General features: G+C 39.2%; 1 protein-coding gene across 3 annotated transcripts in view; it reads left to right on the plus strand.

Annotated features, from left to right (window-relative positions):
- The window catches only part of srgap1a (SLIT-ROBO Rho GTPase activating protein 1a), a 101,888-nt gene that overhangs the window by 47,388 nt on the left and 41,969 nt on the right, over window positions 1-12,531 (plus strand). For all 3 annotated transcript variants that reach the window (XM_085167838.1, XM_085167839.1, XM_085167841.1), the window contains exons 3-4: window positions 1,924-2,086; window positions 10,777-10,839. In XM_085167838.1, coding sequence (XP_085023964.1) covers window positions 1,924-2,086; window positions 10,777-10,839 — 226 coding nt within the window. The remainder of the gene's footprint in view (window positions 1-1,923; window positions 2,087-10,776; window positions 10,840-12,531) is intronic.

Raw genomic sequence — 12,531 nt, forward strand, 5'->3', positions numbered from 1 at the left:
GATTGAGTGCTGTAGAATGGATCTGATACATAATGCAGAAAGGATTTCTATAGTAATTGCTCTTTGACAGATGGTGAGTGATACCGTCAAGCAGAGTTACTGCTCGAGTAAGTGTGAGTGTGAGAATCTATATTTTTCTCCGTGTGTAAAAGTTATTTATACACAAAAATGTGGTTAAAACATGTATTTGTGCTAAATGGCTCATTTTAATTTACACTTTTACTTAGACCACGACTTCACATGGTGCTGTGAGGGAAGGTATAGTGAACTAACTTGCAATGAAGGCCACATTCACAGGGCTGACGTCAGGGACAGCTGAGGAAAGCAAATCAGGGAACTAATGTATTAAAATGATATGCTGCTGCTTTGTGATGCCGCCATTATCACAGGCAATGTATTGCAATGCTATTGTCTTAAAATGTAGTTGTTTTATGATTCCCAACCATACTGGACATGTTATCATGTTTGTCTGGTTTCTTTGAAAAACGAATCCCCTTGGATGTTTTTTATGTCTGCGTAGTTGTCTTCCTGTTTTTGCTTAACCTCAGGAAACATTTCAGCTGTTTGGAATGTTTGCATCAGTTGTTCATTTTCTTCATTTTTGCTCAGCAAGCAGATGTGGTGCCAATGTTGAAGGCTAGGTCAGGGCTGGGCAGCTTTGCCAAGTGTAAAGTTTCACCTGTTGCGTTGACAAATGTTGTCCGTCTTTGCAAACTTGCAGAGGTGCAGAGGCGAGTCTCCATATGGTTCCTGAAAGACTTGACCCAAGACCCAGCTTTCAGTTCTCTCCCAAGCACACACACATGTGCACAAGCATGCACACTTATATTCTGTGTCACTTTTTTGCAGGCAGGAGGAATGTTATAGATTAACCCAGAGGAAGTCCGCTTGCGGGCCACTGCTTACACAGGGCCCCAGCTCACTCTGGTCTGGACAATGTCCTACAGTTAGCCTGGCTGCAGGCGGCACACAGCGCAGGAAACGCCTCTCTGACTTCTGTATTTTTATTTGAATTCTTTTCTATTATTATCCACTATTCTGCAGCTTCTCTTCTTTTCCTTGTCTTTCTTGTTCTTTTTGCAGTTTTACTCTACTCTTCAAGTTCACCTACAGCATATACGTGGCTTCTTTAACGCCAGTCTACACTGTGTATAGTCTTAGGGACACTCTTCCCTGGTTTTAGAAAATCATTTTTGCTCAGAGCATTGTAGCTCTGCCCTAGAAATGTCACTGATATTTCCAAGTTAGCTGTGTAGTCCTTGTAATATTTTGAGAATCTTTTTGGCCTAGAGCCTGTGGTGCATGGGACATTTAACACCCTGGGACGCCTATGATGAATCTGACTTCTGCTTTAGTGACGAGCACTGGTGCTCTTGAGGATTTTTATGGGTGCTCTTGAGGTTTTTGTAAACATCCTGCTTGTCACGATCTCCTGCATTTAGAAAAAAAGAGGAAATGCTGTCTAAACCAGCCAACAGTTGCCAATAGGAAAATGTTCAGATGAATGCATACAGATATTTTGTACAGGCCTGCAAGGTTATTTTGATAATAGTATTGAAGTATGAAATTGTTTTGGGGGCAAATAGATCTTTGTAAACAAAGAATGTCTCATTTAGCTCCTGAATTTTCACAGCAGCACAACAGCTTGGCTTGGAAGTAATGGGTGGTTAACCGTGTAGTCTGAATGAGCCACATTTCAGTCATTCTTTTGTCTGGCAAAAAAAAGATAAAGACTGCTTTAATGGGAATTTTGTTGCATTAAACACAACAAAAAAACCAAAAGACTTTAGGTTGCACTAATTATTCTAAAATGATATAAATAGTAAATCCTCTTTAACTCTGTAAAGTGAATTTTTCATTTTCATAATTTTTCATTTTCATTCCCTAATTTATCTGAACTCTTATTTCCATTGGTTTACTCAGGAAAGACCAGAATCTGCTGTCACCAGTCAACTGTTGGTACCTGCTGCTGAACCAGGTTAGGAGGGAGAGTAAGGACCACGCAACACTGAGTGACATCTATCTCAACAATGTCATCATGAGGTTCATGCAGATCAGCGAGGACTCTACACGGCTACTCAAGAAGGTGAGGGCAGAAAGGGCAAAGTAGTTTTTAGAGTTGAGGCGGTGCACACGCACGCACACACACACACACTATAGAATGGAAATAAGGTGTCATCTGCTCTTCACACCTACATCCACAGTAGCCCGGGTGGATTTGAAAACAGCGTTTTCGTCTGAAAAGGCTCCACGTCCACACTAGCGTTTTCAGTCGTTTTCACAGAGTTGTGCGTCCACACTGAAACAGCACAAAACACTTCCAGTCCTGCGCATGCGTGAAAGCGAGTGAGAATTAAAGAATTTGAAGAAAAGCTACCTGGAGCATGTACAAACTGATATTAATCTTTTTTAGGGGTGTCAAAATTGAGAGCAAACAAAACAACTGCTGTATAACGCCCTCCGCTGTCTTTGTTTATTGGTCACATGACTGCATCACATGACTAAAATGCGTCATCATTTTAGAAAGTCTGCGTTTTCGAGTGTCCACACTGCGACGGGGCAGCTCCGTTTTGAAATGTATGCGTTTTCGAGAGCGTTTTCAAAACGCTGCGTTTTTCCTTGAGGAAAACGGCGTCTCAGTGTGGACGGGAGGCCAAAACGTTTTCAAACGGAAACGCATTAGTGTGGACGTAGCCTAAAAATGACTTTTGAGTCTTTTTTATTTGTGTTATAAGAATTGCAGCAGGTGTTTTTCATTTAGTTTTCATTCATTTCATTCAAAAACTTGTTTTTTTAAAACAAAGAAAATCAGCACGATTTTTTTTGCAAATTTGCATTAATTCATGGCACTTTTCAGCCTTGTTTATCGTACAACTGTATAACAAAACGCTCATGTACTTGATATATAACACAAATGACCTTTTATAAGTTAATAAATTAGTATTTTTCTCTGCATCACCGTTTCCTTGTCTATTCAAATTCTCATAGTCTCATTTTGACTGCTTTTGAAGGTTTTTTTGTTCATTATACCGATGTTTGACCTCTGCTAGAAATGGGTCACATGTGCTTTTTTCTTTGATCAACAAAACGCTCAAAGTCACCACTAACATGATCCAGATTCTTCGTAGCGGTCACATTGGGCAGCAGTGTCTCCAGGCCCTCATGTTGTATAAACAATCTTTCACTTTTAATGCATCCATTCATTCAAAAACAGTGTATATTTAGTTGCATGATATGCAGGATATATATTCAGCATTGCGTTTGATGGTATGATGGTCTGTGGCGCTCCCGTGGTTTCGTTTTGTGAATTAAGAGTAATGCGCTGGGAGCTCGGTCACCAGTCTTTCAGATTCAGAACGTCTTCGGTCTCTCATGGCTTTATGACCAAAACCAATCTGCTGCATTTTCTACCACAAAGCTGACGACTCCCTAACAGATTATGAGCTCCTATGTTGCAGGAGTCACATGAACTCACCGCAAACCTAAATTACAAAGTGTCTTTTCTTCAGAGGAGTGCCTTTGTGTCATTTTAGCTTGCACAACCTTTTTATCCTTTCTCTTTTTATGCTCCACTTTCTTGCAAACCTCCAAGATCTTATCTGATTAAAAAGAAGGAAACATTTATTTTTTTAAATTTGGTCTTCGAAGCAGTATAATTTCTTGGTTTTTAAATGATTGCCTTGAACCCCCAGCAGACTCACAGGAAGCTGCAACACTCATTTCCCTTTAAAGGGTTCTGGTTCTACTAACGAGGCCAGATGTGAAACAGACAGTATTTTCTCAAAGTTTCGTCTTGTTGCGAATACTGGGGGGAAAAGAGCCGCTGTAATTTAAAAACAAGAATAATCATGAAAACTATTCGTATATAAATATGACTTTAATCCATTTCAATGTGCTGGCAACTCCTTTGTTTTATTTATTACAAATAAGAGCATATAAAATGTGCGATTTGTGTGATTTCCCTTTCTCAGCATCACTGCAGAACTTCTCAATATCAGAGATGTAAGAAGTCACTTTAATATTCATGCAGGACTGCAGGGTGTCATCAGTCAGGAAACGGTGATGTTTGGACTTCATGTAGTTGTTGTCTGAGAAAACCTGCTCGCATGTGGATCCAAAGATGACAGATACAGAGATACATTTGTCAAAAAAAGGGTTGCAAATGCACACAATATTTGAATTTATTTATTTAAAAGGGACAGTGCAGTTAAACATAGTTCAAGTCCAAGACATGAGACTCATGTACCACACTGATGTACCGGTTTATAGCTACTGCTAATTTTCAACAATTGTCCCTTGTTGGGCTTACAATCTAAATAAATACATATTACAATAAAACATACATTTTCATAAAACCAAATTACATCATAAATACAATTACAATTGATAGACAATAATTTAAAATAAAATTAAAATCATCAGATAAAATGACTACAACTTTGGTTTCCCTTTAACCACACTTTAACCTTCAATGTAAAAGATCTAATGTCTGTAATCAGTTTGATATCGGTTGGAAGTGTGTTCCACAGATGGCAAGCCTTAGAAAAAGCTGACTGACCGAATGTAGATCTGCGATATAATATCTTGCAGTTGATCCACAACTGTAAGCTAAGCTTTGCAAATGTGTACAATGAACTTTTGAGGACTCACACGCACGTGCTTCAATCCACACACAAAACAAAAAACCACCATGTAAAACTATTTTACAGATGCAAACATCCAAACCTGAATAAATACGAATCATTTACGCACAATTTATAAAGTTCAGCTTCACGAAGGCGATCATTTTCACTTTCAAAAAACTTCCTGTGTATACAGAGTCTAAACCTACACGTAACATGTGGGCGAGCGCATGATACGCACAGATCACGTCACACAGGGAAGGTTGTGCCTGTAACATTTAACATTTTCTTATTTTAGCCACGGCCGAGGAGCGAAAGAGCCACGAGTCACCGACCTCTGTCCTGGCTTAACTTACTTTCACAATCATAATGATAGACTACTTTCAATGATGATACATATTTTTAGTGCAGCTCAGAAACTCCTCACAAACTGTGGAGTAGTGCAGTCCTGTCATTACTCCACCTGCATCCCCATCACTGCTGTGGAATCTGCAGTATCGAGCCACTTTATAGACTGTCCTTTTAAAGTTGGCATTTACTTTGTGTATCCAGGTGACATTGCACAGACAAGAAGCAGTCTGATGGGAGGTCCCAGCTCATTGGAGACCCGAGACACAGCTCGCACTCTAATTAAAGCTTCCCCGAGCCTTTGATCTCAGCAGAGCTTCAATAACGAGGCACAAACAACAGAGAAGTCCCCCATGTTACGTGGACTCCCTCACAGCTTTGAGGAGACAGCTGTACTCTTGTCATCCTTCCACCACATCAAAGACCCGTGTTTATATTTCCTTGTATGTTCAGGTTTCATGCTGCGAGGTGCAGCAGCGGAGGAGGGACCACATAGTGGCCATATTGTCTTCGTCAACATCCTCTGGTTGCTGTTCAGCGTGTGCATTTATTTCTTTAGTTCTGCACTGTGGTCACTTAGAAAGAAACCACGGCTTTCTTTAGAAGCACCACATTTTTTCCTCTTTTTGTGTGTGTGTGAGTTTAAACGCAAGACTCGAGTAGCGAGCTTTTTCTGTCTTTATGCTTGGAAAGATCTTCTCACATGCATCAAGTTTTCATTATTCATACAACTGGCTCTTTGTTTTGCTCTGCCCTGTTTTATTCTGTGGCAGCAGCTACATGGTGGATTTCCTAGAGCTCGAGGCACTTTTGAACTTAAAGCAACACATAAGTTTACAAAAAGGTGTAAATATTGAAAGAATTCAAGCTGAATCTATTTAACTGATTTGGTGTAATAACAAAAAGTGTAATATCCCAAAATTCACTACCAGCACCTCCAATATGGTGCTTAATCTGCACTGGTCACTTCACTTTATTGTCATTGATATTTATATTTAAAAAGTGCAATACTGTAATTTTCTGCTGCTCATTCCTGTGCAATATCCCATCTGCCCTCCCGTCATATTTCTTTTCAAGATTTTCTTATTTAATCACTAGTGTACATATATTTATATTTATAGATACATATATATTTAGTCATCTTTTCTCTTTTACCACGTCTCTCTAATATTTTGCTCTTTACTATTTTTCTATTTTTTTAATATTTTATTTTATTATATTTTCTTCTACTGTACCATGCTGCTGAGTGACTGCTGCTCATCAAACACATTTCATAGCAATGTTGACCCTGTGCTAACTTGCATATGTCAAATAAAACTGAAAACTGAAACTGCAAATGTATTAGTCCACCACTCAATGTTAATTCAGGGCAGCTGTGGAGTAAACCTAACAGTAGCGATTGTAGCTGCCCACTTGGAATTACCACTCGTGACGCAGAGAGCTTCGACTGATGCAACTTTATTCTCTCCTGTTTAAACCACCGACAATATGGCACCGTGAAAACTATAAAGATGCATAAACAAATACCATTAAACATTTAAGTAAAAAGTGCAGAAATGTTCACATTTTACCATAGAAAATTATTTTGATTAACTCAAATAGTGACATTGACATAAATCAATAGTTTTTAAACTATTTATGTTACAGCATTTAATAAAATGAATTAATGACAACCTTTCTGTCTCTTAAATACATAAACAATCATTTGCATCATTAAACCAACGTCTTTCTGCTTCCAAGGGTGCTAATCATACTGAACCAGCTAGCCAACCTCCTCCATGCACATCTCTTAGCCAGTTCTGAAGCAACGTGTTTGTGTCGTTTCGCTGAGAACAGAACAGGAAGTCTGACACAATAAAAGAGGAAGTGCTGAGGTACTTTTCAAAATAAAAGCGCAAAGTAAAGTGGCTTTGCCGGCATTTACAGCGATAGTTACCAAATTTTTATGTTTCTGTAATAGTTAATCTACCAGTGTGTGTAAATGCTCTAATCAAAATAAAATGATTGATGTTGTCATTGAATTTTCAAAGTTACACTTTTACAAAAAGCAGAATAAAATAGTAAAAGATGCCAAATTAAAGCTATTTATGTTCAGTAATTTCATTCCTGAGCAGAAAAATTAGTGTTGGTGGTTGAATGTTTTGCATCGTTGAATTTGCAACTTCTCAGAGACGTCCGCTGTGCCGGTGTTTCGACAAACCATCGTACTTTGGCAAATCGTCCACCGTACGTAGTTTATGCACATTTCTGCTGTCACACAAGAATTCCAGCAGAAATGTAAGTATGTAGGACGGTTTGTCACTTAACTTTACCCATCAGAGTATGCTTCTAGCTTATATTCACAAAGATAGGATGGTTTGCCACTTAATTTTGTGTTGTGCGCATGCAAAGCACATGCGCAGAAACAACCACTAGGATGGTTTGTGAGGTAACACCGGCTCAAAAAACATGAATTTAGTTTCTTATTTGCATAATAAATAACAATGCAACTTTTAGTTTTAAACCATTTTTTTAAAGTATTTGTTTTGTTTTAAATCACAAGTGAAACAGCTGGCCTAACCAATAATTAGTTACTCTTACAGAGGCTGACATTTTATAAAGGGTTCAATATTTGTGTCATTTGGTCAAATTCCAAGTTACAGTCGTAAGACACTCTAATGTACACACGGGCCCTGCAGCGTATACCGCTGCCATCTCTATACCGTGATTAATGGCAGTGGCAATATGAAACCCACCACTCCCTAAGTGCTGCCATGGTTTCTTCTCACTGGGTTTGTTTCATCTTTCTAATGTGGTTGGAATACAGATGGTATGAAGTTGAAAGGGAAAACCCATTTGTAGGATCCTTTTAATGAATTGGACTGAATTGGAAACCCCCCAGCTGAGATTCCTTTAAGCAGGAAAGGAAAACGTTGTGCAAATTAAATCAGCGACATGTGTTACACAACGCAGCTTCGCTAAACAACCGTTTCCAAAATTCGAAACCTCATGCTACGTGTAGCTTTTTCTGGTAAAAGGCAATCGTGATTGTAAATGTAATTTACTATCATCTCCCTCTTTATTTCTCTCACATCCAACACACACACACACACACACACACACACACACACACATTCTTTCTCGCACATCTTGTGATCTCTGAGAAGGCTTTTCATTGAGCTCTGGATCACTTCCCAGCCTCCTCAATGGGAAAGAACTGATGTGTGTTAGATCTGACAGATAGTCAAAGGTCCTGTCCATGGAACTGATGCTTGCTAATGGATTTTCCCACAGGGGAAGGTCTGTGTCTTTACAATCGTGTGAATTTACATTTAAGAGGCAGTTTACTGAGTATTGATAAACCCAAGGACCAGGTGATCGTGTAGTTCACCAAAAAACGTAAGACTGCTTAGTAACTTCCTTATCTACACTCACCTGTCAGACATGCCTGAGGTTTCCTCTTGCTGAGTTTCTTTCTCCTGGGTTCTGGTTATCTGATTATGTGTCGATTAGCTAAAAGGTTCCAAGTCTGGGAAATGTCAGACCAGGTGGTGGTTAGGTAGGTGTTGCAGATCAGTCAGATCACCTAGCGTGACTCTATAATTTCAGACACCAGCCTAGCAGCCAGCGACTGAGAGCGTAATCCTCTTTGCTGTCTGTGAAAATACTTGGACACTGTACAGCTTTACCTGTAAGCAACGTGAAGAACAAGAGTGACAGACTGTGGAAATCTGTGTAGAAGTACTCGCAGTCTTGCTGCGGTTCAGGTCGGTTATAGCCAAAAACTTGTGGTGTTACCTGCAAGCGTGATCATGTCTGAGAACTCACTTGGATCAGTGATGCATTTAACAGCATCTTGTGTCACAAGTAATAAACAACTACGACACAATATATTGCACTGTAAAAATAAATGCATCCAATTAACTTTGCTTCAGCTTATCTTTTTATGAATTGTATCGTGCGGCTAAAACTAGCAGACTGACTATTTGCAATTTCTTATTCAGTAAAATATAAAAACGGTTTTAAGACGACTCACAATCTGCAATGCTTTTGGTGGTTTTTTTTGGATATAAATTCATGTTTTCTTCCCAAAAACATTGTGCACATTCAATAGAGGTGGGAATCACCATACATCCCACGATACGATATTATCACAATACTTAACGCACGATACGATATTATTGCAATTTTTAAAAATATTTTGCGATATTCAGATTCTGTACATAAAGGTAAACTTTATCAATATTCATTTTATCTAATATCAAAGTCTCACACTCAGTCTTTCTCTCATTTCAGTTTTATTGTTGACAAACTGAACGGTTTGTATTACAGTCTAGTCCAACTTAACTGAATCAACCATCTGGTACAATTATAGCTATTCTGAACTATGCAGTTTATGAAAACTATGCAGCCCCTTCAGCAACTGAAGAATTTGAAAGTAAATTAAAACAAAATATAATTTTACATTAAATAAAAAAGTTTTAAACTTAATTAAAATAAAACATGTCTTAAATTAAAATAAGTAAACTGTCATGTTTATTGCTGCCAAAAAAAAGTTCAACACATTTGGACAGTGAAGGAATGTCAGGATTCTTGCTCAGAAAAAGGAAGTCAGAGCATGTTCCATTCCACAAAACCCTTTTTTGTAACAAAATATCAATTTCTGCTGTCCCTATATCGATACATTATTAGCAAACAAAATATCACGATACTACACAGTATCGATTTTTACCCCCACCCCTAACATTCAAACGGGTTTAGCTACATAACTAATTTCCTTGGCAACAACTGTTGCCATTGCAACAGTCTGAAGCCAGCATCAGGAATGTGCATCTTGTTGCTTGTCACCCCAAATTTACCCTCCTAAAAGCATTGTGCTGACTTTTTCAAAAACTCCAATAGCCCCCTTTAATATTAAATTTAGTATTTATTTCAGCATTATGGCTCTTAAAAAGACTACAATGCCCTCTATATCTTTATCAGAAAATAAATCCCCACTCTCTTACTACAGGAGCTGGCTTGATACCCACTCAGAAAGCTTGTCCATCATATCGCCGTGAGTGGCTCCCACAATGAGTTTTGTCTGAGGATAATTGGGTTTGATATAGGCCTGGTGCACAGGCCAAGGTTGTAATATCATCCAGGTGGCAACACTATAGTGGAGAGATCAAAAATTCATTGTCATGACTCATAATCTCATAAACATCTGATACGCTATATGAGTCAGTGTGAAAGAAATATGGAAGCTTCACTGTTAAATTAATAGTAAAGGCCTCTCTAAATCCATCACACCATCACTGTTAAACTGTATCCCACGACCATGAGCTGCATTTATGTGGGCGTGTGCGCGATAGCATTACCGAGTCAGCCTTGTGGCGCGGCTGATCGAGTTAACATATTTGGAAGAAATCTTTTACATTCAGGCGTAGAGGCCAGATAATGTGTTGAGCATGTGGACGCTGAAACTCTAGCGGTGTTCGATGATTTAAGTGGAAAAGCTAGCATGACACCGGCACCACTTTCACACACAAAAGCCTGTATTTGACACAGTATTATAAATGCACTCATCTGTTTTGTATGTGCACCATTAAGAGTAGAGAATGGTTTCACCTCAGTGGCACTTATATTAAACCTGATATAGAACGAACAGTGGGCATTTGCTGAAAAGGTTTGTGAAGCTGCAGGTTAGTAATGGTTGTTCCCACAGTGCTTATAATGTGTTGTCTTTAAAGGGGAACCACCTGGATAGAACATGAATTTCTTGTGTGATAATGGTGATTTCTTTGTATTGCTCTTATTGTTTTTCCTTTTTGTATTTCTTTTACAGAGCAAAGAAATAGCCTTTCAGCTCCAGGAAGACTTAATGAAAGTCCTCAATGAGCTATACACAGTAAGTAGTAACGACTGCTATTTTTCACTAATGCACTTGAATACATTCATCTTGGCTGTGGTTGAGGCTAGTTTATAGCATTGAGCTCAGTAATGTCTTACGGTCTGTAACAGCTTGATGTTTTTAACCCTGAAACTGATGGATTCTAAATTAAACATTCAAGCAAATGTATTGCAAACAAAGTACAGGAAAAGTCACATTTCTTTGCACCACAAAAGCATAAAACTGTCTCCCTTACACTCATAAATCAGCCATTCAAAGCTACAAAGTTTCATCTCTGTGTTTGCTTGACTCATTACAGTTCATATTCTGTTTCTAATAGCTTTCATCAGGTTTTTCTTTTTTTTTGCTCTTGAAAACGACTCATGCAAAGTCACACTGGGAGGTCTGAGCCAAATAACAACTTGCTCCCTATCAGTCTTTATTTCTTTCAGTAGCTGACATCAGAGACAGACAGAAAACCTGGGGAAAGTCCAGGTTGCATTACACGCAACAAAGTTCTACATTCAAAATGAGAACCAGTGTAATTATGCTATATGTGCCCAAGACTACTAGCTTGCAGGTTGCAAGAAACCAAACCGTGGCTCTGAACCTGTCAACTCACAAGTTCAAATTTCACCCCAGTAGGTCAGTGAAATTTTACCAAGCTGGTGCATCACACAGGCTGCACATGTGCAGTGTAGTTCCTAACGCTTTTCATTTGTATTGTTAGCAGCCTCTGTGTACCTTTGACCCTGCTAGTTACTGCCTTAACTTGACTATCAGCTCTGCTAGTCCTTGTATTCAATGCCTCACAGAAGCCATGGATATGCAAACTCCAGCAAACCCTTTAAAAAGTAAAATGAAAGGATCAAGTTAATGTACAAGTTAGCTTATGTACTGTAGCCTATGTATAGCGTGAGTAGCATTTCATAAATAACAACAAACCTAAGGTTTAAAGCTTATAAAATGGAATTCAGTATCACTGTTCATGTGTGTGATTTTGTGTTTTTAGTTGCTTTCCTGACGCATCGTCACCTTGCATGTACGGCGATGTAGCAACAAGTCAAATCAGTTGTTCTGCCTTCCCAGAACATTCACTGAAGAGCAGTTCAGTTTGCTTATAGAGTCTCCAGTTACTCGCCATGAAGGACTGAAGTTGGTTACACTTCCCCTGTGTGTAAAGGGGGCAGACCAGCCCTCGCTCCTCCAAACACAACAACATGTTACTCTAGAGCTTAATGTGTGTCACTCTCACCACAGTCCACGCTGTAGATTTGGCCTGCTTTAACCCCAGTAGGAGGACACACGTGAGCACGCGCGCACACACGGGGTAGCTGTTGCATCAGACAGCCGCAGTCCCAGTGTCGGCCACCGCCGCTGAAATAACAGGTCTCGTCCGTGTCTAAATGTGTCCCTCTAAAAAAAAGCGGTAAAGTAAACACAGCAGTGGCAGACTCCAGACCATTAAGTGAGGAGTACGCGGACCAAGGTCAGTCACCCATCTCTAAACTGGTTCCAGTTAAGCCAACCCCACCAAAGACGAAGGGCTCCAGACAAACCAGGCTTTGCTCTGTTGTTCCACTCGTACAGAAATAACTCACATTGGGGGAAAGATGTTTAGATTTTGAATGGGTGAGTCTCTATTTGTACTGAAGCTGAGGTTTTGTGCAGACAAATGTATTTCATACACAGGTTGTGGAGCTTTAATTT

The sequence above is a fragment of the Neolamprologus multifasciatus genome, chromosome 7 (genome assembly GCF_963576455.1).
Source record: "Neolamprologus multifasciatus chromosome 7, fNeoMul1.2, whole genome shotgun sequence".
NCBI classification, from domain to species: Eukaryota; Metazoa; Chordata; class Actinopteri; order Cichliformes; family Cichlidae; genus Neolamprologus; species Neolamprologus multifasciatus.